At 62.2% G+C, this 26,632-nt stretch overlaps 2 protein-coding genes across 3 annotated transcripts; both read left to right on the top strand.

The window, feature by feature from the left end:
• The first annotated feature begins 202 nt into the window (after window positions 1-202).
• Window positions 203-14,616, top strand: RNPEP (arginyl aminopeptidase). 2 transcript variants are annotated; one of them, XM_069545059.1, is made up of 11 exons: window positions 203-736; window positions 6,062-6,202; window positions 6,460-6,608; window positions 7,755-7,871; window positions 8,299-8,534; window positions 10,135-10,248; window positions 10,864-10,976; window positions 11,088-11,196; window positions 11,912-12,136; window positions 13,064-13,206; window positions 14,120-14,616. In XM_069545059.1, exons 1-11 carry the CDS (start codon window positions 296-298, stop codon window positions 14,276-14,278), a joined length of 1,947 nt encoding a protein of 648 aa, XP_069401160.1. In that variant the 5' UTR covers window positions 203-295; the 3' UTR covers window positions 14,279-14,616. The 2 variants fall into 2 exon arrangements, with proteins under 2 accessions (XP_069401160.1, XP_069401161.1); XM_069545060.1 differs by having other exon boundaries at window positions 243-700.
• Window positions 14,617-17,053: 2,437 nt separating this feature from the next.
• ELF3 (E74 like ETS transcription factor 3) lies at window positions 17,054-21,652 on the top strand. The gene is made up of 9 exons (XM_069545061.1): window positions 17,054-17,243; window positions 17,596-17,766; window positions 17,994-18,215; window positions 18,309-18,404; window positions 18,496-18,615; window positions 18,770-18,859; window positions 18,988-19,104; window positions 20,285-20,480; window positions 20,938-21,652. Exons 2-9 carry the CDS (start codon window positions 17,604-17,606, stop codon window positions 21,050-21,052), a joined length of 1,119 nt encoding a protein of 372 aa, XP_069401162.1. The 5' UTR covers window positions 17,054-17,243; window positions 17,596-17,603; the 3' UTR covers window positions 21,053-21,652.
• The last annotated feature ends 4,980 nt before the right edge of the window (window positions 21,653-26,632 follow it).

Below are 26,632 nucleotides of genomic sequence, written 5' to 3'. Positions count from 1 at the left end.
CCAGGCCTGCAGGGGCGGGGCCAGGCCTGCAGGGGCGGGGCCAGGCCTGCAGGGGCGGGGCCAGGCCTGCAGGGGCGGGGCCAGGCCTGCAGGGGCGGGGCCAGGCCTGCAGGGGCGGGGCCAGGCCTGCAGGGGCGGGGCCAGGCCTGCAGGGGCGGGGCCAGGCCTGCAGGGGCGGGGCCAGGCCTGCAGGGGCGGGGCCAGGCCTGCAGGGGCGGGGCCAGGCCTGCAGGGGCGGGGCCCGCGCGGCGGGGCGGGGCCTGCGGCGGACCGGCGGCGGCAGCGGCGCGGGGCCATGGCGGCTGGCGAGCCTGAGGCCGGCCGACGGGCGCTGCGCGCGGCGCAGGCCGAGGACGTGGCGTCGGCCTCCAGCTTCCGCTCCTTCGAGCTGCTGCACCTGCACTTGGACCTGCGGGCCGAGTTCGGGCCTCCGGGGCCAGGCCCGGGCAGCCGCGGGCTGAGCGGCTCGGCGGTGCTGGACTTGCGCTGCCGGGCGCCCGGCGGCGCCGCGGAGCTGCGGCTGGACTCGCACCCATGCGTAGACGTGACAGCGGCGGCCCTGCGGCGGGGGCGGCCCGAGCCGGGGCGGCCCGAGCCGGAGCCCGAGCCGGTGCCGGTGTGCGTGCAGCCGTTCTCGCACTACGGCCAGGCCCTGTGCTTGCACTTCCCGCAGCCCTGCGCCGCAGGCGAGCTCCTGCAGGTGAGGATCACCTACCGCGTCGGCGAGGGACCCGGGGTGAGTACCCGCAGCCCCCGCGCCGCCTTGTGCAGGCGCGCCTCCACCGCCTCCCCGCCCCTCGCCCCTCCTCGGCCAGGTGACTCTCCACCCCGCGCCTCTGGTCCTGCTGGTCTTCAGCCAGATGCCTCCGCCCCCTCCCCGCCGTCTCTAGCCCCCTGCGTCCTCCAGGCTGGACAGCAGACGGTTCCCGAGCTGAGTTTAGGGCTGTCGGTGCGCCCAGCCTGGGCTGGGCCCTGGTGGTGCTCTGCTCGGGGGCAGCCCTGAAGATGCCGGCTCGTTACGCGCTGCTGACTCAGCCCTTTGTTGCAGGTGCCCATCTAGTGCCCGGGGCTGGAACAGCTCTGAGACTGGGCACTTACTGTTTACTGTTTCCTCCTGGATGTGATGAACAAAAGAATTTGAGTAAAAATGAGAACCAGAATTAGGGTGGACCAGGCTTTGTAACTGCTGGGCTGCAGTCCATGGGGTCGCTAAGGGTCGGACACGACTGAGCAACTTCACTTTCACTTTTCACTTTCCTGCATTGGAGAAGGAAATGGCACCCCACTCCACTACTCTTGCCTGGAAGATCCCATGAACGGAGGAGCCTGATAGGCTGCAGTCCATGGGGTCTCCAAGAGTTGGACACGCCTGAGCAACTTCACTATCACTTTTCACTTTCATGCATTGTAGAAGGAAATGGCAACCCACTCCAGTGTTCTTGCCTGGAGAATCCCAGGGAAGGGGGAGCCTGGTGGGAGTCGGACAGGACTGAAGCAACTTAGCAGCAGCAGCAGCAGGCTCTAGTAATTGGCTTTCTCACTGTCGACTCTTAAATTCTAAACTGGGGTGGGGGAGGTGGGGCAAGTGTAGCAGTTGGAGTGTCTGGTGGGTCCCTCGGTGAGAGTCGAGGCCCCTCTCCGGTGGGAAGCCTGCCCTTCTCGTGTCCCGTCCCCTTTTGCTCTTAGAGCTGGCTGCAGGGGGCACCTCTGTCTCCGTCTTTCACTGTCAGGGAGGCCCATGAACCTTAAGATAGAGCTTGTTTGAAAACCTAAAGTCCAGAGCAATGTGGACTGACCTCTAAGGCAAAGGAAAAACCCCGGCCTCTGCGGGTAACTTGCTGTGCAGGAAGACATGGAACGCATGGAAACGTGTTTGGTTGCTCTGTTATACTCTGGTTCCCGGTTGGGGGCAGAAATTAAGTACAGTAATTGAAAAAATTAGGCCTCCTGGGCTTGCCTACCAAAAGTGGCACCTGAAGTTGAATTTCAGAATTAAACAGCTTTCATTTAAGACTTGAAGGCAGACACCCATGCTCCCCGGAGAGCTGTCCTTTGCCCTGTGGAGGTCCCCAGTGGGCACAGTTCCTGTTCCGCTGTCCCCGGGGGGGCGCTCACCTTGGTCACTGTGGGCCACGGCGTCTCCTGGATTTGATTCTGCTGTGTGTCCTGCCAGCCCCCTTTCTTCTCTTCTCTTCATGTCATTAAAACAAAAACAAGCAAAACTCAAGCAGAGAGGATGAGTAAGGGATTGTGGCTGAAGGGAAGAGAGTCATTGTTCACAGAGCTGAGCCTGACAGCAGTTGTCTTTATTTAAGTCCTAACACGGTGTCTAGGACCTCTGACTGCCAACTCATTATGCTTGTTTCCATGAGTAGGATTTATTTTTTTTTACTGTTTAGATTACCAGGAAAAATGAGCATATAGGACAGTTTCCATAAACCCCCAACACACACCACACACACACACACCCACACACATACACACCACACACACAACACCACCACCACCATCCCCCTTATTACCGGCTTATAAGTGGGATACACTTGTTACAATTAATGAGCCAGTTCAGTTCAGTTCAGTCACTCAGTCGTGTCCAACTCTGCAACCCCATGAATCGCAGCACGCCAGGCCTCCCTGTCATCACCATCTCCCAGAGTTCACTCAGACTCACGTCCATTGAGTCCGTGATGCCATCCAGCCATCTCATCCTCTGTCATCAGAGGATCCTCCCAGCATCAGAGTCTTTTCCAATAAGTCAACTCTTCGCATGAGGTGGCCAAAGTACTGGAGCTTCAGCTTTAGCATCATTCCTTCCAAAGAAATCCCAGGGTTGATCTCCCTTAGAATGGACTGGTTGGATCCCCTTGCAGTCCAGGGGACTCTCAAGAGTCTTCTCCAACACCACAGTTCAAAAGCATCAATTCTTCGGCGCTCAGCCTTCTTCACAGTCCAACTCTCACATCCATACATGACCACAGGAAAAAACATAGCCTTGACTAGACGGACCTGTGTTGGCAAAGTAACGTCTCTGCTTTTGAATATACTATCTAGGTTGATCATAACTTTCCTTCCAAGGAGTAAGCGTCTTTTAATTTCATGGCTGCAGTCACCATCTGCAGTGATTTTGGAGCCCCCCAAAAATAAAGTCTGACACTGTTTCCACTGTTTCCCCATCTATTTCCCATGAAGTGATGGGACCAGATGCCATGATCTTCGTTTTCTGAATGTTGAGCTTTAAGCCAACTTTTTTGCTCTCCTCTTTCACTTTCATCAAGAGGCTTTTTAGCTCCTCTTCACTTTCTGCCATAACGGTGGTATCATCTGCATATCTGAGGTTGCTGATATTTCTCCTGGCAATCTTGATTCCAGCTTGTGTTTCTTCCAGTCCAGCGTTTCTCATGATGTACTCTGCATAGAAGTTAAATAAGCAGGGTGACAATATACAGCCTTGACGTACTCCTTTTCCTATTTAGAACCAGTCTGTTGTTCCCTGTCCAGTTCTAACTGTTGCTTCCTGACCTGCATACAGATTTCTCAAGAGGCAGGTCAGGCGGTCTGGTATTCCCATCTCTTTCAGAATTTTCCAGTTTCTTGTGATCCACACAGTCAAAGGCTTTGGCATAAAGCAGAAATAGATGTTTTTCTGGAACTCTCTTGCTTCCTCCATGATCCAGCAGATGTTGGCAATTTGATCTCTGGTTCCTCTGCCTTTTCTAAAACTAGCTTGAATGTCAGGAAGTTCATGGTTCACGTATTGCTGAAGCCTGGCTTGGAGAATTTTGAGCATTACTTTACTAGAGTGTGAGATGAGTGCAATCGTGTGGTAGTTTGAGCATTCTTTGGCATTGCCTTTCTTTGGGATTGGAATGAAGACTGACCTTTTCCAGTCCTGTGGCCACTGCTGAGTTTTCCAAATGTGCTGGCATATTGAGTGCAGCACTTTCACAGCATCATCTTTCAGGATTTGAAACAGCTCCCCTGGAATTCCATCACCTCCACTAGCTTTGTTCGTAGTGATGATACCCTGTTATAAACTGGAATCTATAGTTGTTCCAGATTTCCTTAGTTTTTATTTCAAATAATTTGTTTAATTGAGCTGTTTTCATGTACAAGATATTACTAGGGTGTTGGGTCTTTTAAGTTTTTCCGTTTTATATTCTACTTGATTTACAGCGTTAATTTCAGGTGTACAGCAGCCTCAGGTTTTAAAGTGTCCTCTGCTCCGGGGTCCCATCCCTCCCGGTGTGCGTCCCTCCGCCACGCCTCTGTGGGCCCCTCTTGGCTGTGGCGTTTCCGTAGATGTTCCTGTCTGGGCGGCTTAGGTAGTACTGAGCCGCGGTGTGCCCCTCTGTTGGGGTTTATGTTTAGTTTTCCCCTGATGAGACTGGGTTATGCAGTTTGCTTGTTTCTCATAGACTCTTGTTCCTTAGAGCGGTTTCGGTTTCCCAGCAGCGTTGAAGGGGCGTCCGTAGAGCTAAGGCGTCGCTTCTCTAGTGTCACACCGAGGGCAGTGGTCTCGGCCTCTGTGCCGGCCTCTAGTCACCAGGCTGAAGCAGAGCTTGTTGGGGTCTGCACAGGATGTCTCTCTCCCCTGCCCCCACTTCCGTCTTACTGGACTCTGGATGGAGACTTGTTACAGTTTGCGCGTGCACACACACACGCAGGAGCACACACGCAAAGAAAACCTCGCTTCCCAACGTGTCTCCCTTATGCCTCTCATAAGCCAGCCTCAGCGCCTCTGTGGTTTAAGCCTTTCACCACACACAGCTGCCCGGCTCCACGGAAGCCGCATTCCCCGCCTGCCCGTGCTGCTCCCGCCTCCTGGACATCATCTCCCTTCCTTCCGGCCGTTTAAACCCTGCCCGCTGTTGAGGGTGCAGCCTGGGGGTTTTGCTTCCACTGTGAGCCCCTCCTGGGGCCCCTCAGCCCTCTTCTGACTTTTCCGTGGTGTCTGCTGCTGACCCCGGCCCCTCAGCCACACGCGGCATCCATGTTAGACGCGAGCCCTGCTGTGGGCGGAGTTTGGGTTTGTAATAATGGCTCAGATGTGCCCTCGATGAAGGGCTGGCAGAAGACAACTCAGGAATCGCAGCCGGGGGCGTCCCTGGGGGTCCAGTGGCTAAGACTCCACATTCCCAGTGCAGGGGGCTGGGGTTCGATTCCTGCTCAGGAAACTAGGTCTTGCACACTGTAACTAAAATGATCCCACGTGCTGCAGCTAAGACCAGGGACAGCCGAGGAATAAATAAGCAAAGATTTCGGGGGGGGGGGAATCATAGCCAGTGCCTGTAATGTACAGCACGTTGATTCTCCTGCTTCGGCAGGTGGATTCTTTATCGCTGGCACCCCCTGGGAAGCCCAGAACACACTTACTCTGAAAGGGTGAATCTCAGGAACGGAGGACACCCATTGGCCAGACTCCTTGCTGTTAGCGCCTGCTTTTCTGTGTCTTTTATCACAAGGTGAAGAACAGCTTCTTCAGCGTTTGTGTTTTGGTGAGGAGTTACTACAGTGAGGAGGACACAGGAGGGAGGCAGGACCGGGGGCTGGAGGCAGCTCGGGAATTCTTGAGGCCCAGGGACACACACGGAGCAGGCCCTGGCACCCCACTGCAGGACTCCTGCCTGGGAAATCCCATGGACGGAGGAGCCTGGTGGGCTGCAGTCCAGGGGGTCGCTAAGAGTCGGGCTCGACTGAACGACTTCACTTTCCCTGTTCACTTTCATGCACTGGAGAAGGAAATGGCAACCCACTCCAGTGTTCTTGCCTGGAGAATCTCAGGGACGGGGGAGCCTGGTGGGCTGCCGTCTATGGGGTCACACAGAGTTGGACACAACTGAAGCGACTTAGCAGCAGCAGCAGCAGGGACACATGAGTTACCCCTTGGTGGTGTCTGCCCCAGGAGGTGGACATCCGGCCGTGGCCTGGACTCCAGGGGGATTAAGCGTGCCTGGCTGGCAGAGGGTCTCGAATGTTCCTGGAAGTCCCCTGCAGCCCACGTGGCTGCGCCTGCCTGGGGCCCCGGGGCTGTAGGCTCTAAGCGGCGCGCCCCTCCCCGCAGGTGTGCTGGCTGGCCCCGGAGCAGACGGCGGGAAGGAAGAAGCCGTTCGTCTACACCCAGGGCCAGGCTGTCCTGAACCGAGCCTTCTTCCCATGCTTTGACACTCCCGCCGTGAAGTCCAGATACTCTGCTCTTCTCGAGGTGAGGGGACCGTGCGTCCCTGCCCTGGGGATTGGAACGGCCGTCTCCATCAGGTCACCCTTGAGGGCACGCTTACAGACCCTCTGAAGAACTCCGCCTGCGGAAGTTTTATCTGTGTAAACCCCATCGGTTGAGCCCTAGTTTCTGGAAGCCTCTGTACGTCAGGTGGGCTGCAGGCCGCCGCTGTCACCGGGCAGGTTGCTGATGGACAGTAGCCTCTGTCCGGGTGAGGCCTCGCCAGCATTCTCTGTCCTCAGGTCCCAGACGGCTTCACTGCCGTGATGAGTGCTGACGCCTGGGAGCAGCGAGGCCCCGGTAAATTCTTCTTCCGGATGAGTCAGCCGATCCCCTCCTACCTCATAGCCTTGGCCATCGGAGACCTGGTTTCGGCTGAAGTTGGACCCAGGTAGGAGACCAGGAGCCCGGAGGCAAGACTGGACCAGCCTCCAGGCAAGGGGGCCTCTGGCCAGTGCACAGGCCTGTCGGGGGGCTCTTGAGGCGGTGTCGGCCTGCCCCGAGTCCGGGCCTTTCTGCGGCACAGGGCGCGGCCTGAGGGCGTCGGAGGGCTGTGCTCTACCCCTCCCCCCTCCCATCCTGTGCTGAGACCCCGTCCTGCCGTGTCCTGGCCCTGTGCAGGGACGGCTCTGAGCTCAGGCGGCAGTTTTAGGAGGTCACCTTCTAGCTACAATGTGCGCTTTCTTATCGCTACCAAATCTCCCTGCCTTCTCTGGCACTTAATTCCTGGAAACACCCGCCTTGCCATCACCGTCTCCCTCCCAGGAGGCCCGAGGATGCTCTCCCCTGTCTGCTCCGGACGCAGAAGCCCAGGCCTGGGCCGACTCTGTGAAGGGAGGGGCTTTAGTGGAGGTGAATAAGGAGTCCACCTTATCAGGGTCCCCAAAGAGAAGTTGACCGGGAGCCTGGGTGCTCCTGCCCGTCACCCTGCCGCCGGCGCTTTGTCCGCAGTGGGAGGCGCAGTGGGACGTCGCTCTCCTGGTGGCGACCTGTCCTTCGCTCTGCTGGCCTTGGAGGTGCCGGCCGGGCGCCAGGCCTCAGACCGGGCTCAGTAGCGGCACCGGCGCCACGTGCCCCCGCTCCTGCGGTCAGAGGGAGCCCTGGGCGGGCCCTGTTGGCCTCCGCTTCCAGCCACGGGCTCTGGGCAGCCCTGGGCCTGCGAGGCGAGGGCTCCCTTCCTGGTGGACAGGGCAGTGGGTGACCGGAGGCGCGTCAGCCCGCAGCTGCGGGAAAGCAGAGAAGGAGAGGGGCGTCTTCTAGGGGTTTCCTCCTGTCAGGTTCTGTTAGGAAAAGGACGAGCTGGTGCGGAGCAAGAACAGCCTGAAGACACCGGGCAGATGGGGGGCTGGGGGGCTGGCCTGCTGCCTGCAGGAGCCCCGGGGCCCTCCCAGGTGGGGCCGGTCCTCCGGCTCTGGGTGGGCCTCGCCTCTGCCCTGGGTCGCCTGCCATGGGCTCGCTGGCTCCCTGGGAGGCTGAGGCCAGCTGATCCCACGGGCTCTTAACCCCTGTGCCACCCTCTCTGCCCCCGTGTCTGCAGGAGCCGGGTGTGGGCTGAGCCCTGCCTCATCGACGCTGCCAAGGAGGAGTACGACGGGGTCATAGAGGAGTTTTTGGCGACGGGAGAGAAGCTCTTTGGACCCTATGTGTGGGGAAGGTGAGGTGTCTCGGGGGCTTCTCGTCTGCGGTTCCCGCATCCCAGGGTGCAGGGGTGGGGAGGAGAGGACAGCCAGCCTGACCCGCCGTGGCCGTGGCTGTGACTGAGGCGGGCCCAGGGTGGGCGTTTCAGGACAGCGGCGTGCAGGCGGGTGCTGGGCTGGAGGTGGGGTTCGCTGTGCGGATGCGGCTGACTTGCCTTTCCCGTCACTGGGGGCAGCCCTGCTCTCTGTTTGCCGTCTTCAGACCTGAGGTCCCCCCAACAGGAGGCCCCGTCAGGCCCGCCGGCCCGTGCGGGAAGCTGGGTGTGAGGGAGCCGGTCTCGTCCCTCCTGGAAGGGCTGGGAGAGGGAGGCCCTGGGACGGGGTGCTGGGGGCCGCCTGGGGGTGGGAGGGAGCCACTTCCCCTGAGACCGCCCGCCCCGGCAGGTACGACGTGCTGTTCATGCCCCCGTCCTTCCCGTTCGGGGGGATGGAGAACCCCTGCCTGACCTTCGTCACGCCCTGCCTTCTGGCCGGAGACCGCTCCCTGGCCGATGTCATCATCCATGAGATCGCCCACAGCTGGTTTGGGAACCTGGTGACCAACGCCACCTGGGGGGAGTTCTGGCTGAATGAGGGCTTCACCATGTATGCCCAGAGGAGGATCTCCTCCCTTCTGTTTGGTGAGTCGCTGCGGGGACCCGTCTCCCCGTTCGGGGCCCGCCAGGCTCCCTCTGGGGTGTCCAGGGGGCGGCGGTGCAGGGAGCCCCGGGACGGCCGGGGAGGCCGGCTCACGGCAGCTGCTCTCGTCACTGCTCCTGCCGCACTGCGGTCACGGACCAGCAGGGCCCGGGGGCTGAGGGAGTCCCGGGCAGTCCAGTTGGCCGGGGGGCCTGGTGCTGGGCGTGCCTCCCGTCGGGGTGAGGCCGCTGTGCCCCACCCCGGCCTCAGTGACCCAGGTGCGCGCCACGCTCCGAGGGCCTGGCCAGGGCACTCTCGCCTCCGCGTTTTGTTGGACACCTGGTGCCAGCCTTGACCGGGTGCTTCGCTCACCGCCTGCACTGCTGTGGACGGTGCTGTTTTCCCCTCTGATGGCGTAGTTCACAAGGCAGAGAGGGTAGGGAGTGTGCTCGCCGCCGCTTAGCAACTGAAGGCAGACCCCCAGGTTGTGCCCAGCCATGCTTTTGAAATTCTCAGCACCATCTCTTTATTGAAAGCCCACAGGGTATAGGTGCTTTTTGGTTTTTTTATTCTTTCTGTGATTAAAATCTATCTTGGTGTATATGGGAAAATACACAGCAAAACACTTACCTGCCGTCTCACCATTCGGAAAGGATCGGTGGGCACCCTTTCCGATTTATTAGTAGTTCCCTGTGTGTGTGTGTGTGAGTCATCAGGCCAGATGGCTTTAGACCTGTCGTTTTCCCGTTAGCCTGGTAAAGTTAAGCGCTCTCCTGAGTCACTGAATTTTCTTGCACGGATGCAGAAGAATTCAAATAAATTCATAATTTATCCTGTCAGCCTCCAGTTGTACGTTGGTCTGTAATTTTCTTTTTTTTTTTTAACAAAAAATCTTAATTTTTTTTGTTGTTGCTGTTTTGGCCACACCTAGGGGCATGTGGGATCTAAGTTCCCGACCAAGAATTGAACCCACGCCCTTGCAGTTGAAGCACACTCTTAACCACTGAATCGCCAGGGAAGTCCCTCATTTTTCCAACAAAATAATATTCTGATAAACATCTTTACATAGGTTCACGTGTATCTCAGATGATTTCAATAAATTCCTTGAAACATGCTTGTCAGGACTTGAACATTTTAAAGACCTTTTTTTCTTAAAAGACACATTGTCTCCTGCTTCCCAGAAAGTTTGTAGAGGTTTATCCTCTCATCAGTGGGCACGGAGCAGGCAGTCTCAGCCGCTGGGAGCCCCCAGTGTTCCATGCTGGGCCCCGACACGGGCGGGCTGCCGCCCCAGGTCAGAGCATCTCGCGGGACAGTGTGCCTGGCGCCCACCGTCCTGCCAGGAGACAGGGGCCCGAGGAAAGGCTTGGCTGAGAGTTTCTCCTAGGCAATACGAACAGTCAGATGGGAAGGTCAGACTCCCGTCTCTGCAGACACATCACCCTGCATGGAAGGCCCCTGTCAGAGGGACGGTGTGTGGGAGAGAGGCCGAGGGCTCGGCTGGCCACAGCCTCCCTGCCCACGGTCCCCGGGGAGCACTCTGGCTCACAGGGCACCTTGGGGAGGCGCACGTCAGGTGCCAGCCCCTCTTCTGCCCCACAGGGCCTGCCTACACCTGCTTGGAAGCCGCCACTGGCCGGGCGCTGCTGCGGCAGCACATGGACGTCACGGGCGAGGACCACCCACTGAACAAGCTGCGCGTGAGGATCGAGCCAGGTCAGGGCCCTCCCGCCCTGCCGTGGGCCAGAGCCCTGGGGCTCCGCCGGCGCACCCCGGTCCCTCGGCAGGGAGGAGCCCCCCAGGCCCTCCGAGCTGCTCCGGCCAGTCCTGAGCGACTCTGCGTTGCCCTGCTTGTCCAGGTCCCTGTCGCTCTCGAGGGCCTTTGCCGCCCCCTGTCCTTGGTCAGCTCAGTCCCTGGGGGTTTGTAGAACGAGGTCGCCTGTCCTTACAGAGGGGCGTGACCCAGAAAGCCCGTGACTGCTCTGAGGTCATGGGTTTTTGTTTCCTAACATTGTTATTTCCACGTGTGGCTGACTGAGACCTTTCTGTACAGTTGAGGCCTCTGACTCCAATGGAGAGCTCCCTGTAGACGGGCTCCAGAGCACCTGCAGAAACCCCCACTGTTCTGGTGGGCGGCAACACGGGGGCGTGACCGTGGGGGCTGGGAAGACCCCAGGAACACAGCAACCCCGGGCTGCTCTTGCCGTCCCTCTCGAGACCCTGGAGAGGTCGGGGAGGATCAGGAGCCCTCCTGGCCGCGCTGCCCTGGAGAGCAGGAGCTGGTCTCTCCACGGCTGCTCTGAAGCTCTGAACCCAGAGCTTTCTCTGCAGGGGTCGACCCGGATGACACCTACAACGAGACCCCCTACGAGAAAGGCTTCTGCTTTGTCTCCTACCTGGCCCACCTGGTGGGTGATCAGGACCAGTTTGACGACTTCCTCAAGGTAATCAGCTCGAGGTGAGGGGGTCGGTGGGGGCGGAGGAGCCTCGGGGACCCCACTGAGGGGCAGTGGGGGCTCCGGGCAGCTGACCATGCCGCCCCTTCGTCCTCACAGGCCTACGTGGACGAATTCAAGTTCCAAAGCATCTTAGCTGACGACTTCCTGGACTTCTTCCTGGACTATTTCCCTGAGCTGAAGAAACAGAGGGTGGATTCCATCCCGGGTGAGGAGAGGAGCCGGCCCACGGCTTCCAGGAGGTCGTGGAGGGTGGGGTCTGCTTTCCGCTCTGAGGGACCAGTGTGTCCCCTGGGGGTGGCGCTTCGGGGTGGCTCCAGGGCCCCACGGAAGGACCTCCGCCACCCCCGCTTCCTTTCCCCCATTCGGCCTTTCTGCTCCCCTCTGCCCTCTGGATTCCCTGTCTCTGAGACACAGTCAGACCCTGAGCCCTGCCCAGGCCGCTGGTGCCCAAGGGGCTCCCCGGGCAGGACCGGAGCAGCTGCCCTGCCTGGGGAGCCAGTGGGAGGCCTGCTTCCTGAGTGCGAGCGTGGCCTGTGGCCCTGAGGTTTGCCCCTGCTCCCTGCTCTTTGCTGGGCCCCAGCCAGCCAGCTCTCCCGCCAGCTGGGAGGGCAGGACCCCCCTGGCTGCTGGGGGCGGGACCCCGGAGCCCAGGAGCGTCAGCGTAGCTGCTCTGCTCGTGGGGGTGGGCCGTGCTCCTTGTCCTGAGGGCTCATTTCTGCGCAGAACAGGCCCAGGTGGGAAGGGGGGCAGCTGGGGCTGTAGGCGTCAGGGGGCTGGGCAGAGCAGGTAGCCCTGTGGGCAGTGTCGGCGTTGGGGGAGGACTTGGGGCGGATGGAAGTGAGAGGTCTTGGGAGCTGCCTGGGCGGGCTGGCTGGGGCACTGCTGGGGAGTTCTGACGGGTCTTTTCTTCTGCCAAGCAGGATTTGAGTTTGATCGCTGGTTGGACACGCCGGGCTGGCCGCCTTACCTCCCGGACCTCTCCCCCGGGGACTCACTCATGAGGCCGGCCGAGGAGCTGGCCCAGCTGTGGGCGGCCGAGGAGCTGGACCCAAGGGCCATCAACGCCGTGTCCACCTCTGCCTGGAAGACCTACCAGCTGGTGTACTTCCTGGATAAGATCCTACAGAAGTCACCGCTCCCCCCCGGTGAGGAACGGCCGGACTGTTGGGTGAGGGGGGCGGGTCAGCGTGGGGTGGAGCGTCCACGTGCTTCCTGGGCAGGGGCCCGCGGGGTCCTCAGCCGTGCAGGGCGGCCTCCCTTGCCCTGATCCCCGCCCATCCCCCTGGCTGCTCTGTGAGCCCGGGGCTCACTCAGCCGGTAGGCGGGATGGGGGTGCAGCCCTGCCCCACCTCCGCCCTTCAGCACGAGTGCCCCGTTGCCACTCAGCCAGAAATAGTACCAAGGGCTGTGCCCCAGGAAAGCGGCTGGAGCATGATGCCAGCTATCTGGTGCTGGTGCGAGGGGCGGCGGGCAGGGCGTCTGGGGCACACTCTGGTCTGGGGAGGAAGACCACAGGGGGTCGGGTTGATGACTGTGTACATTTAATCCTATTTTTTAAAAAACTTTCATTGGCTAACAGTGGCTCACAGTACCGTGTTGTTCTGCGGTACATCAGCGTGAACCTGCCACAAGTGTACCTGCGTCCCGTCCATCTCGAACCTTCCTCCCGCCCCGCTGATACCCTCGCTTTAATGCCTCTTCTGTTTGCTTTTATGGCTGCGCTGGATCTGAGTTTCCGCGTCCGAACTTTTGAGTTGCGGCACGTAGGATCTACTTCCCCAGGCAGGGATCGAAGCTGGGCCCCCTGCTTCAGAAGCGCAGGGTCTTGAGCACTAGCCCACCAGGGACGTCCTCCTCTGTGTGATATCAAGGGAAGGTGGTTGGAAGAGCTGTGGAGTTGGGGCAAGCGCACGTCCAGGGCACGACCGCGTCGGGCCCAAAGGCGCAGGATGAGTGGGCGCCTGAAGCCCTCGGAGCCGTGGGTCTGGAGCCCCTGGTGGGCTGCGGGAGGCGCGCGCCGCCTCGGCGTGGGGCTCTGCTGCCGTCTTTCAGGACTCGGTTCTTCTCTCCAGGGAACGTGAAGAAACTTGGAGAGACGTACCCAAAGATCTCAAACGCCCAGAACGCGGAGCTGCGGCTGCGATGGGGCCAGATCGTCCTCAAGAACGACCACCGGGAGGACTTCTGGAAAGTGAGGGAATTCCTGTGCAGCCAGGTGGGTGCCCCCGACTCCCTGTCACCCCCCGCCCCGGGCACACGGCGGGCAGGGCCCTGCGGGCCCCCTCTCTGGGGCAAAGGGCCTGGCAGGTTCCGAGAGCAGGCCGTAGTGCCGCCCTGCGGGGAGACGGCCCGGCCTGTGCATCTGTGCAGGTCAGCTGGAGAGGCCCAAGGGGAGGGCCTGCTCAGTGTTGAGCGGACGCTGGGAGGGAGGCAAGACGGGTCATGCGTCAGCTGGGCCAGTCTGGGGGAGAGACCAGCGGCTAGAAGCGAGGCAAGTTGAGCAAAGGGTCTGGCCGCCTGGGGAGGCGTGTGCCTGAGGGTTCAGAGGCCAGCCGGCCTGCTGGGGAGGTCGTTCCCTGAGACTCCAGAGCAGGGCAGGAGCCGGGCCGCAGGCCAGGCTGGGTCAGGCTACCTCCCGAGCCCCTGAGCCCCCCGCCTCGGGGATCAGCCTCCTGTGTGTGAGCGTCCAGTGCGCATGTGGGGGCGCGGCTTCCTTCTTGGCTGCGGCTGGTCCTCCGGAGCCCCGTTTGAGGGTTAGGCACTGCGGTCCTGGCCATGTGCTAACGCCTCGGAGCTCTGACCTCTTGGAGCTCTGAGGTGTGGAGCCTGCGTGCCCACCCCACTCGGTTCTGTCCAGTGTGGACATATCCCGGAGGGTGACCGTGGAGACGTAGCAGTGTGGGTCTATGGCCTCTGAAAAGATTCCAGAACACGAAGCCTCGTGTCTGGGAAGCCCCCTGCCCCTTCCAGCACTGAAATCCACATCCCTTCGGGCCCTGGGGCAACAGGAGGCTGGGCCGCAGACCCACTGCGCTGTCAGCTGGGCCCCCGGGCAGGGGCCGGGGCCGCAGACCCTTGAGCTGGCCGGCAGGCCCCGACAGGCCCTGAGCACGAACTGTCTCTCACAGGGGAAGCAGAAGTACACCCTCCCGCTGTACCACGCCATGATGGCGGGCAGCGAGGCCGCCCAGACCCTCGCCAAGGAGACCTTTGCGGCCACGGCTCCCCAGCTGCACAGCAACGTGGTCCACTACGTCCAGCAGATCGTGGAGCCCCTGGGCAGGTAGAGGCTCCCTCCCCGGCCTCTGCAGGCTCGGCGCACAGCAGCTGCTCCAGGTCAAGGCCCCACGAGGGCACCTGTTCCCCGACCCCGATGCTGGGCTTCTGCTCTGACGGGCCGGCCTGGACCCAGCCTGTGACCAAGAACCTCCCTGCTCCCTGGGCTGGGGGTGGCAGGCCTCCCCGCTGCACCAGGGTCGGGAAAGCAGGAAGGGTTTTCTTTCTTCTTTCTTTTTGTATTCTTTAATTTTTTTTTGCTGATTCTTGAAATACTGTGCCAAGGGCTGATTTCTGGAGATTCTTTTTCAGGTTTAATCATTATTTTAATAAATATTTTAAAATGAAAGGTGTTTTGGTGGCTGAAATTCCTTCTCCCAGGCCCTCCTCTGTTCTGAGCAGGTCAGGGCAGGACGTTCTCCCCGTCCTTCAGGGGCCCGGGCTGGAGGTGGGGTGCCCCTGAGCTGTGAGGAGCAGGGCCACACGGGGCTCTGTGGGAAGAGTGTCCCCGTCAGCAGTGGCCACTCTCCCGGAGGGGGCAGGCCCTCCTCTGCAGGCCTCGCCCGTCCCTCTGTGACGCACTGCAGGTGGCTGAGCCCTGGAGTGTTTCCTCTGCCCCCGCGGGTCCTGGGTCTTCAGCTCAATGTGTGGTCAGAAGCAGTCTGCCCAGAACTTCACCCCAAGCTCTGAGTGATTTCCACATGGGGATCTAAGTGGTTAGCAACCGGGGTGAGGGTGACGGAGAAGCATGCAAATATCCAGTAGCTCTTCCTAGACCCAGCCTCCGTACTGGCGGCGAGGCCGGTGGAGGACCCCCGCCCCATCCAGCAAACCGTCTCCTCGGCTGGCCAGGGCTGCCCCGGCTGCTGTGATAGGCGAGGACTGCCGTGGCCCCCGGACCCCTCAGCATCCAGGCGCTCAGCCTCTGTTCCATGTGGACACCGAGGACCCTGAGGACGCCTGTGCCCCGCTCAGCGTCCAGGCGCTCAGCCTCGGTTCTGTGTGGACACCGAGGACCCTGAGGACCCCTGTGCCCCGCTCAGCATCCAGGCGCTCAGCCTCAGTTCCGTGCTGACCCCGGGGTTCTGTGGACCCTGAGGCCCTTCCTCAGCCGGGGTAAAGTTCAGCGGCACAGCAGGCACCCTGAGCTATCACTCCCCACTGCGCCCTGCCAGGGTCCCGTCTACTCTCAGAGCTCAAGGCGGGCCCGTGTGTCGTCCCTGCCCTGTCCCGGAGGTGAGCTGGGCTCTGTCCAGGCAGAGAGGGTCCAGGGGCCTTGCCCCGCACCACCCCCTGCCACAGCCCTGGCCTGGCCCCCGCCTGCCTCCACTCTCACAGGCTGACCCTGGAGGGAAGGCGCGTCTGCCCGCTCCTCCCGCGCAGCCCTGCAGGCCTGCCCTCGCCAAGGCCCTCCTGGGTCACAGCCACAGCCGCTGCCCTGGAGGGCCGGCTCAGGAGCACGTGAGCATGAGCCGTCCTGAGGCTGGAGCCGGTTCGCCCGCATTCCAGGGCTGGGGTAGAGGGCGTGCCTCGGGCTGTAGGGGAGGCTGCCTGGAGGGCTGGGGAGCTCTCCCCGGCAACCTGCCCCCCTTCACCGCAGTCTGGCCTGGCCCCCCACGTGTGGGCCAAGGGAAGGGCTGGGACCTCAGTGCCGGAGAGGGGCATCTGTCCTACCGGGGGTTAAAGCAAGGCGGGGGTGTCCTCACTCAGGAGACCGAGCAGGTGGCCGCCCCAGCCCTGGTGCTGACCAAGGAGGGCGGCGAGGGGTGCTCAGATGTCGTGTCTCTGATGCGTTAAAAAAACGTCCGGAGGAGACTCAGGGCTATTAGGCCCACAGAGCCTTGTCTTCAAGGGTGGGAAATGGAGGAGACCCCTGGCTGCCCCCACGCAGGCCTGCGTGGTCTCGGGACAGCCCTTGTGGTTACGAATGAGCTCATGGAGGGGCCGTGGTCGGAGGGGTCCCCTGCCCACAGGGAGGGCGAGGGCGTCTGCGGGGAGCACCAGCTGGGGATTCAGACCTCAGCCCCACTTCACCAGCCCCCCTGGCCCAGGCGAGCCTGTGGGCTGCCAGCTGCCACCTTGAGGGCCCTGCTGAGGGTCAGATGGGGCCTGCTCCCTGAAGAGCACCCAGCTGGGCCCAGGGAGCCGGGCCTCTGACGCTAGGGGGCAGCAGGCCTATGCCGGTCTGCTACGCAGAGGGGTAAACACGGCCGCACGGGGCTGGCCCCTCGCTCGGTGGCCCCAGAGGCAGCTCTGTCGGGGACAGTGGGGGGGTCCTTCTGACAGCGCCAGGGCCCCCAGACACGGCTGCAGCAACCCTGAGGCTCAGGTGGCATCAGGCAGGCAGGGGGTGCCGAGACCTTGCCCCCAGCCTCCTGCCAGCGGTGGGCCCGTGGCTGGCCCTGCGGCCGCCCATCCAGCAGCCCTGACTATTGCCCCAGACCTCCGCGCCCTCCCTGCCTACCTGCCTGCCCTAGTCCTCAGACCTGCAGGTAGCCTTCCTGACCCAGCCCTGACCCCCGTCCCCTCCCCTCCCCTCTGCCCAGCCCCGGCCTGGCCCCCCTGAGGAATTTCCTGAGCAGAGAGGGCACATGCCCACCCGGGGCCGCCCGCCCAGGCCACTGCCCCAGAGGGCGCGGGTGACGGACCTGACAATCATTAAACCAGCCAGGCCTGACTTCCCAGCACCGGCGGCCTGGACCCCAGCCAAGTGGCACAAAGTATGCAAATCACCTGGGCCAGGAGCCCCGTCTAAAGGCCAGGAAATCCCCTCGGCCAATGAGCCGCCAGCTCAGGTTACCGCGGGCGCCTATAAAGGCCCGGGTGCGGGCGGAGCTCCAACTCCCCTACTGAGCGCGCTGGGAGCGCAGCCAGAGCCTCGGCTACCTGGCTACCTGGCTACCTGGTGGGGCCCCTTCCTCTGGATTTCCTCCGCCGGCAGCCCCTGGCCTGCCTGCCACACCCTCAGCTGCCACGGTAGGACCCCCGCCTGGCCCGGGGGATGGGGAGGGGCGGTGGAGCTCGGTTCTGAATCTGCGCAAGCGGGAGTGCCGGGTCGTGTCCTGACGGCAAGGGAGGGACGCGGTGGCCGTGATAGCCGGTCCCACCCGCAGACCCAGGCGGGCAGAACAGGAAGCCCGGCCTGGTGCCCTGCTCACCACACGCTCTCACTCCGCTCTGAGACCTTGGAGCCTCTTTGGAGGAGAGCTGGTCCCAAGACAGGCTGACCTTCCCGCCCTTGGGGCTCTAACTGCCCCAGGCCTGGTGGGAGCAGGATGGCCCGCGGGTGAGGCAGGGTGCCGGCCTCACCAGCCTTCCCCACTCCCAGGGAGCCCCATGGCTGCGACCTGTGAGATCAGCAACGTTTTCAGCAACTACTTCAGCACCATGTACAGCTCGGACGACCCCACTCTCGCCTCTGTGCCCCCTGCGCCCACCTTTGGGGCCGATGACCTGGTGCTGGCCCTGGGCAGCCCGCAGGTGGCCCTAGAGGGCTCAGGTGGGTCTCAGGAGGGGCTGGGCATTTGGGGCGAGAGCCTGGGATGGGGAGGGATCGGGCAGGGGGCGGGCTGGGGTGTTGGGGCTTGGGGGTACCTGCCTGGGGGGGTGCTGGCCAGGGTGCCGTGAGCACCACAACCTGCCCCCGTCCGGGTCGGCGGGGGGACCCCGGGAATCCCCAGCGGGTGCCAGAGGGGGCTGACCCTTGACTGTGCTGGCCCCTTGCAGAGAAGGCCAGCTGGCTGGGGGAGCAGCCCCAGTTGTGGTCCAAAGCGCAGGTCCTGGACTGGGTCAGCTACCAGGCGGAGCGGCACAGGTGTGACCCTGGCACCATCGACCTCTCGCGCTGCGAGCTGGACGGGGCGGCCCTGTGCCGCTGTGCGCCCGAGGAGCTGCGCCTGCTGTTCGGACCCCTGGGGGACCAGCTCTACTCACAGCTCTGGGACCTCAGTGAGTACCCCTACCCCGGCAGGGAGGCTGGTTGCCCCGGGGAGGGGAAGGAAGGGGAGCCGACTCTCTGGGCTCTGACCCCCTCATCCTCAGCTTCCAGCTTCCCCGACGAGCTCAGCTGGATCATGGAGCTTCTGGAGAAGGACAGCCTGGCCCTCCAGGAGCCTCTCGGGGAGCAAGGCCCCTTTGGTGAGAGCCCCTCCTCCATCCTTCCCCAGCCTGACGGCCCCCAGCTGGGAGAGCCAGGGCCCCCTCTGACCACTCGCCCCCTGCCCCCCAGACCAGGAAAGCCCCTTCGCCCAGGAGATGCTCGAGGACTGCAGGCAGGCCAGCCCCACCTACCCAGGCAGCTTTGGCACTGGGGCGCCCTCCCCAGGTAGCTCCGACGTCTCCACCACAGGTGAGCCCTCCCTCAGGCGTCTGCCCGCCGCCGCCCTCCCGGATGTCCTGAGCCCTGATCTCTACCGGCCACCACCGCCCAGGCTTTCTGAGAGGACGGGCCCTGGCTGGGCAGTGCTTGGGCTGCTAGGGGCTCACTCTGGCCTGCCCCCCAGGGACTGGCGCGTCTCAGAGCCCCCATGCCTCGGACTCTGGTGGAAGTGACGTGGACTTGGACGCCCCAGACAGCAAGCTCTTTCCTGGGGGTGAGCAGAGGGAGCCTCCTGGCCCCCAAGGGTGCCCCCTCCCCTGCTCTCCTCTAGGGTTTCCTGGAGGGAGGCTGCTCCCCAGCCCCCAGCCCTCCCACTCCTGACCTTCCGCCCCACCCCTCCAGATGGCTTTCCTGACTACAAGAAGGGGGAGCTTAAGCACGGGAAGCGGAAAAGGGGCCGGCCCCGAAAGCTGAGCAAAGAGTCCCGAGAGTGTCTGGAAGGCAAGAAGAGCAAGCATGGTGAGCGGGCGCCCAAGGGTGGGTGGGCCACATTGTGGGGGGCCCTGGGCTGGGGGCAAGGTGAGGCGGGCTGGCCCTCTCTCCTCCTGATTGGGGCCCTCCATGTGCTAAGGCCACGGGCCCAGCGTGCAAGTGGGTCATATGCTAATGGCCGAGCCTGGCCAGGGGGTCCTGTGTGGGGGCAGCAATGGCTACAGGAGGAAGGCCTCGGGCTGGACTCCAGCCTTCCTGCCTGAGGGACACACTGCTGGTGGTGCGGGCAGGCTCAGGCAAGGACCGAGGCTTGGCCGCTGGAGGCCCCACCCCCTGAGGGCTCTGCAGGGGTGGGCCTGCCACACCAAGCCCTTACCTGCTGGCCTCAGGCCATCAGTGGGCTCCTGCCCCTGGAGCTACCAGGAGGGTCCCACAGCTCACTCCCCTCCACACACAGGGGGCCTGTTTGCTTCTGGGGTCAGTCTTTCCAGAAGCTGTCCCTCGTCCCCTGGGCAGGGGCCAGCTCCGTCCCCTTCCTGCTGAGCTCTCACCACCCACTGGTGTATTTGCTTTTTCACCGTTACTCCTCCAAACTGTGAGCTCCCTAAAGTGGCGCCACTGTGTCTCAACGGCTCTCGTATCCCAGCTAGACGTTGATCAGTCTTTGAGCAGGTTAGACCTCTGCCGTGTGACCCATGGTCCTCCTGGAGCTCCCCTGGCTGTCTACGGGGGTAGGCAAGGAGGGAGGCAGCCGTCAGTAGACAGTGCTGGGCCAGGCCGGGAGGCAGCCATCAGTAGACAGTGCTGGGCCAGGCAGGGAGGCAGCCATCAGTAGACAGTGCTGGGCCAGGCCGGGGGGCAGCCATCAGTAGACAGTGCTGGGCCAGGCAGGGAGGCAGCCATCAGTAGACAGTGTTGGGCCAGGCCGGGAGGCAGCCATCAGTAGATCTTGTGCTGGGCCAGGCTAGGAGGCAGCCATCAGTAGACAGTGTTGGGCCAGGCAAGGAGGCAGCCATCAGTAGACTGTTGGACCAGGTGGGGAGGCAGCCATCAGTAGACAGTGTTGGACCAGGCTAGGAGGCAGCCATCAGTAGACAGTGTTGGGCCAGGTTGGGGGCAGCCATCAGTTGACTGTGTGCTGGGCCAGGTGGCAGTTGGGGGAGCCACAGGTGCCTGGGCCGCTGACTGTTGGAGCTTGGCCTTGTAGCCCCCAGAGGCACCCACCTGTGGGAATTCATCCGTGACATCCTCATCCACCCGGAGCTCAACGAGGGCCTCATGAAGTGGGAGAACCGGCAAGAGGGCGTCTTCAAGTTCCTGCGCTCAGAGGCTGTGGCCCAGCTGTGGGGCCAGAAGAAGAAGAACAGCAGCATGACCTACGAGAAGCTGAGCAGAGCCATGAGGTGGGCAGCTGCGGGCGCCGTCAGCGTCCTACCCCTCAGGCTGGCATGAGTCCCCTGCGGCAAGGAGTCGCAGGGCCTGCCCCTCGTGCGGACGAGCGATGGCCTGGTTTGCAGCTGGCTGGCCTGCAGCACACACTGAGCTTGGTCTGATGGGCGTTTCTATCTGCAAGGCTTGTCTCGTGAAAGGCACTTGTGGGCATTAACCCTGGTCCACACCATTGAAGTAATTAAGCTGCTTGTCTCTGGACCTCAGTTTCCTCCCAGGTTTCCTCCAGCCCCCAGACCACACTGCTCCATGCAGAGTCCCGGGGAGGGTCAGGTGTCCCCCACAGAGCCCAGGGTGAGGGAGCGAAGGCTCTTCCTGTGCGGGATGTGATTCAGGCCCATGTCCCCTGGGCCAGAGCCCAGCAGGCAGGTCGGCTCCTGCCCGGCACCTCTGACCACCTGTCCCCCTCAGGTACTACTACAAGCGGGAGATCCTCGAGCGGGTGGACGGCCGGAGGCTTGTCTACAAGTTCGGCAGGAACTCCAGCGGCTGGAAGGAGGAGGAGGTGGTGGGACACAGGAACTGAGGGTCTGACCAACCCTGCAACCGTCCTCGACGTGAAGTGCGGCCCCTGGGAGGACCGCCCGGCCGTCGGGGCGCGCAGCCCGTGCCTTGGAGAGTAGCTGAGGCCCTGGGTCCCGTCAGCGTCATCCTGGCCGCTGGGGCCAGTGGCCTCTGCGGTCTGCCCTCCTTTTGGAATTACAAACCTGGAGTTTGAGGTGACCGTGCACTGGCCTTTGCTGCAGGTGCAGCCCCTCCTGTCTGATTGGACCTCACTGGACCCCAGCTGGGGACACCTGCCTCCTGCAGAGGCTGGATGGGCTGAGGAGGCCGCGGGCCCCAGGCCTTGAGAGGGGGCCCCTCTCTCTGGACTGGCTTCCTCCTCCCTGCTTGGACTCCGCAGGCAGGGGTCAGGGCACTCCCTAATTTATGTGCTATAAATACGGACATGTACATAGAAATCTATTTTTTTCTAAGACGTTCCCTTCCCACGCCTCCCACGCCGGGCACTGGTGCCATACTGACTGTTCGAGGCCCTCGGCTGGGCCGGTGAGGTGTGGGGCTCCTGGTTCTCTCCCCGTGTGAGGGGAGCACTCCAATAAAGTGCCTTCTGGCCTTTTTCTAACCTTTGTCTTAGCGACCTGTGCACTAAGCTCTGCAGCTCTGGCCTGGATGCAGGCAGCAGGGTTGGGAAAGGGGACCAGGGCAGGGCTCTGCTGGCCGGAGGTGAAGGCGGGGCAGACCCTGGGGTGGGCTCCACGTCCCAGAGCTGAGGCTCCAGGGCACAGGCCTGCCAGCTGGTGCTGGAATTAGGTGAGGCCATCCTGCAGACAAGGCACTGGCTGGGTGACCTGAGCTGAACCAGGCCTCTGCTGCCCGCTTCCCACATTGGGCCAGTGTGCACCGCGTCCGCTGAGGAGTCGGGGGTGCGTGTCCAGCCTCATGGAGTAGAGGTTGTGCCTTCCAGCCGAGTTGACGGCAGGCTAAATAACCGTCAGATAAATTCAAGCTTTTGTTTTCAGACGTGGAATCAGTTATGAGCTCGTGGAGGGAAAAACGAAGCAAGAAGAGCACTTGAGACCCCAGAGGCCCTGCCCCTGTGACCCCTCCCCACGAGGCCCCTGCCCCTATGACCCCCTCCCCAGGAGGGAGACTGCTCCACGGCCCCAGGGACTCGGCCAAGGTCATGGGTGAGATGCTGGCTCCCAGCGGCTTCTCCAGGGTCGGGGCTTGGCAGCGGGTTGCGGATGTCGCAGCTCTGTGCACAGGACAGTGCTTCTGGGTTCTGAGGGCCGTCCTGGGCGTCCTCCTGAAGTTTCCCCGAGGGGCCAACAATTTCCTGTCAGCACTTTAGAAGGCCATTTTGTGGGTTTGAAAGGCTCTTTAGCTGTCTTAGAAATATCAGATTATTCACTAAGGGCATGTGGGTAAGGAAGGGGTCAGAGGAATACAGACTCGTGTGCACGCATCTACACGCGTGAGCATGCGCATGCGTGTGCGTGTGTGTGCATGTGTGTGCACGCGTGTTGGGGAGGGCTCGCTCACCTGGAGGACAGGACCTGGGAGAGGAGGGTGGGGAAGTGGTCGGGAGCGGATGGAGCCGTGGGGGCCCTTTGGGTAGCGGTGTCCCTTCTGAAGGGGCCCGTGGCCGGGGCGGGCGGGAGTTCAGCCTCCAGCCGTCCCACTTCAGTGTGTCTGCTGTCCGCTGGGGTCCTGGCCCAACAACCACTTCATTTCTTGAGAATGTCTGTGCTAGGCACTGTGCTCACTGTCTTCACGCCCTCGGAGGGGCTGCCTGGCTGCCTGCGTCCCTTCTGAGAATGGGCCTGGGCGCCCAGGACCCCTGCCCCCCGGAGGCGCAGGTGAAGATCTGCTAGGCAGGAGCGCCGGACCCGCCCTTCCTCCTGTGCCAAAGGGCCGCGGCAGCTGCGCCCACAGTGCGCCGACCTTTGTCCCGCCGTTTGCAGTTTATGGGGCGCTTTCCTCCTCCTTTATCTGCTCCAAGCCGTCCCACAGCCTTCAGAGGGGACTGGGCGGCCCGGGCCCTGCGGGGCTGGACGCTGACCCGAGGTCAGAGGCAGAGACAGGGGTGACCCCGAGGTGAGCGGGGCTCTTGCCGGCCCTGGGGGGTGACTGGGGCAGGGCTTGCCCCCTCCACAGGGGTGTGTCTGCCTCAGGACACTGCCCTCTCCCCACCTGGGACCAGCAGAACCCATCGCAGCCCCAGGCAGCCTGGCCCCAGGGCGTGGCCACCCCTTCCCCTCCCCCGAGGGGTGGGGGTGCTGCTGGAGGGGGAGGGAGCCCCTCCGTGTGTGGCTGCGGGGGAGGGCTGGCCTCGCCCGTCTCCCCTCCCTGCCTGGCTGGGGGCTGCTCATCTGCCTTGATTCCTTTCACTGTTTACACCCTCTTGCCCTCAGGGGCTGTGGGGCCTCCAGGCAAGGCCAGGCTTACTCATCTCAGGCCTCCCCAGGCCTGGCAGAGCAGGGCTCGATAAATATTTGTCAGGCTGGCCCGTGCCTCTCCCTGCCTGCCACCACCTCCCCTGTGTGCACACACACACTCACACCACCTCCCCTGTGTGCACACAAACTCACGGACCCCCAGCTGACAGCCGCACCACTCACACACAGGTCACAGCCTCAGCCTGCCCCCACCCCTGCCACCTCCCTCTGCGCGCACGCTAACACACACACACACACACACACACACACACACACACACAGCCTCAGCCTGCCCCAGCCCCCAGCCCAGCCCGTTACTCACCAGCTCCCCTCCTCCCCCATTTTTTCCTTCCCCGCGTTTGAAAGCCTCTCTCTCCCTTCCTCCCCCTAGGTGGGCTCAGGTCTCCCCACACCCAGGTCGGGCCCAGTGCAAAATGAATGCCCGAGTTAAGAATTATTCAAAACAAAAAAATGATTAGCGACCCTAAGTGGCAACCGCCTAATCGGCCCAGGGGCCCTGCGGGCGGCCCGCCCCTCACCCCACCCCGTGCCTCCCCTACAGCGGCCTCTGCACAGCAGGACAGGAACACGCTGCTGCCGAGTCCTTAGAAGCAGAACAGTTTCCAGAGTAACGGGGTAGGGGCTTCTCCTAAGAACCAGAAGGTCCGGTCACGCTGCACCGGCTGCCCGCAGGACCACCGTCTGGGGAGGCAGAGCCCAGCCCGCAGCCTCCGTCAGCCCCGCCACGAGGGCGCCCGGCGCTGGCGGGACAGAGCTGCGCCCACCCCCACCTACTGCTTCCCAACAAGTAGCTCCTCCGGCACCCCTCTACCTGCAAGACGACGGTCAATCAGTCAGCCGGGGGTGGGGCCTCACAGGGGTGGGCTACAGACACTGTGAGGGGCAGGCCGAGCTTCTCACCTCAAGACCTTTTCCAGCCCAGTCGCTGCACGACGGACCCAGGCCCTCATGCACCCTGGGATATGGGCAACTTCTGAGCTGGTTCCCAAGGGCCCCCTGCCCAGCAGTGTTGTCCTGGTCTGGCCCCTCCCCTCTGATTCATCCATCCAAGTGTTAATCACTCAGTTGTGTCCAACTCTTTGCGACCCCATGGACTGTAGCCCACTGGGCTTCTCTGTCCACGGGACTCTCCAGGCCAGAACACTGCAGTGGGTGGCCATTTCCTTCTCCAGGGGATCTTCCCATCCCACGGGTCGAACCTGGGTCTCCTGCATTGCAGGAGATTTACCATCTGAGCCACCAGGGAAGCCCGACTCCTCCCCAGACTGACGTCTCTTCAGGAGGAACAGTGCCCTAGGGGAGTCCTGCCTCATAACCCACCACCAGTGACTGTGGGACAGGGCCCTGGATCCAGGTGAATGCGCCCCATCTTGTAGATGGGGACACTGAGGCTCAGAGGAGGTCGGCGACTTGCTCGCAGACACAGGGCGTGTGGGCACGCAGGTGCAGCTCAGCCCTCAGCACCAGCGGTGTCATGAGCTCCTCCTCTCACCGAACGTCTGTGACGCCCTGGGCTGTGTGCTGGGCACCCGGGAGGGGAGGGCCACCCAGGACTGCAGAGCCCCAGGGATCCCAGAGCGCAGGCCTCCCAGCTGGGGAGCCTGCCACCCTGGCTCCCGGCCCCCTTCCTCAGCCCCTTGGCCAGGGGCCAGGCAGTGTGCCTGGGGCGGGGCTCCAGCAGAGGGGGTTTGGGGGCGCTTCCCGGGGATCCTGCGGGAGCAGAGAGTATCAGTCTTTGAGACCCCCGTGGGAGCCTCCTCATTCCTGTCCTGACGTCCGTCCCCCATCTCCCCCATCCCCCCCCCCCCGTCTTTCTCCCCTCCCCCTCCCCTCCCCCTCCTCTCCCTTCCCCCTCCCCCTCCCTCCCCTCCTCCTCCCCTCCTTCCTCTCCCCTCCCCTCCCTCCTCTCCCCTCCCCCTCCCCTTGCTCCTGCTACGTGCAGGGTAGGGCTGGGGCAGCACCAGCAGCAATTAGCCCAGCTCAGCCACCCGTTACTGGAACCTTCGTGTCAACTCTGGAGCTGATCCAGGAAACCACACCCAGAGTCCCGGATGACTCAGCCTCACCTGCCAACTCCACACCTGCCAGCCCCAGTGACCCGCGCCCGGCTGGAGCGAGAGCCCCAGCGTCCCCTGACCTGTCCTCCTTGGCCCGACCTGTGGGTTTGCCTGGCATGCCGGGTTTGCGAGTCCTTGCGTGGCAGGCTTGGTGCCCTGGCTGACTTCTAGCCAAGAGGGGAGGGGAGGTCCATGCAAATGCTGGGCTTTGGGGGCTGCAGACAGAACAGGTACTGTCCTCTGCAGCACCGTCTGACGGGCAAGCAGCTTAAGGCTAGGAGATCACTGCCTCTCACTATCAGAGAGGGACGAGAGCACCCCTGTGGTCTGGGCTGGTGAGGATGTGAAGGAATTCAAGCCTGCCAGAAACCGTGGGTCTAGGTGTGAAGTAGAAGACACTTTCTGAAGGAAAATTTGACAAGCTGTCTGAAGGCCTGGAAAAGCACTCTCACATTTGAGAACTCTTCCGATAAAAGCGATTGGGTAGATGCACCAAGACGCGCGAAGCAGGACTCTCCTTCGGGCTGCAGCGTAACTGCGCACGAGGGGCAGAAAGCTGGGCGCCACCCAAGGGGCAGTGAGGGTGAAGCTATCCGCAGCAGCGACGCTGGTTCACACCACAGGCAGCCCTCAGAGCAGTGCTGTGCGGCTCCGTTTACTGACACGTGCAACTGCCCTCGAGGTACTATTCAGTGGGGAGAACATGGGTTTGCATCCACTGTGTGTAGAATGATACATTTTTGTAAAATGTTAGTGGTTATCTCTGGGCGGCATCATGGAAAACAACTATATTTTCTGAAAGAAAATTAAATTGTGTATATGACTCAGCACAGCTAAAAATATACAAATATATAAAAATTATTTGAAGAACTGAACTATTTCCCATTTTGAAAAAAAAAAAACTTTAAACATCTCATCAACAGGCGAGATGTTCCAAAGGCTGTTATTCACACCTGCTGCCTACACAGTCTTTCTTTTTAAAAATTTTTTGACTGCTTGGCATTTGGGATCTTAGCTCCCCAACGAGGGATCGAACCTGTGTCCCTTCCATTGGAAGCATTTACCTTGACCGCGGGACCACCAGGG

Source organism: Ovis canadensis, chromosome 12, assembly GCF_042477335.2.
Source record: "Ovis canadensis isolate MfBH-ARS-UI-01 breed Bighorn chromosome 12, ARS-UI_OviCan_v2, whole genome shotgun sequence".
Lineage (NCBI taxonomy): Eukaryota > Metazoa > Chordata > Mammalia > Artiodactyla > Bovidae > Ovis > Ovis canadensis.
Note: the sequence above shows the minus strand (reverse complement) of the source record. Positions and strands in the feature narration are given on the sequence as shown.

Coding starts and splice junctions, on each gene's coding strand:
- ELF3 (XM_069545061.1), top strand. CDS start 17,604: ATGGCTGCGACCTGTGAGATCAGCAACGTTTTCAGCAACTACTTCAGC. Junction 18,616..18,769: donor CTCCGACGTCTCCACCACAG/GTGAGCCCTCCC, acceptor CCTGCCCCCCAG/GGACTGGCGCGTCTCAGAGC. Junction 20,481..20,937: donor AAGCTGAGCAGAGCCATGAG/GTGGGCAGCTGC, acceptor TGTCCCCCTCAG/GTACTACTACAAGCGGGAGA.
- RNPEP (XM_069545059.1), top strand. CDS start 296: ATGGCGGCTGGCGAGCCTGAGGCCGGCCGACGGGCGCTGCGCGCGGCG. Junction 10,977..11,087: donor AGTTTGACGACTTCCTCAAG/GTAATCAGCTCG, acceptor TCGTCCTCACAG/GCCTACGTGGACGAATTCAA. Junction 11,197..11,911: donor GAGGGTGGATTCCATCCCGG/GTGAGGAGAGGA, acceptor TCTGCCAAGCAG/GATTTGAGTTTGATCGCTGG.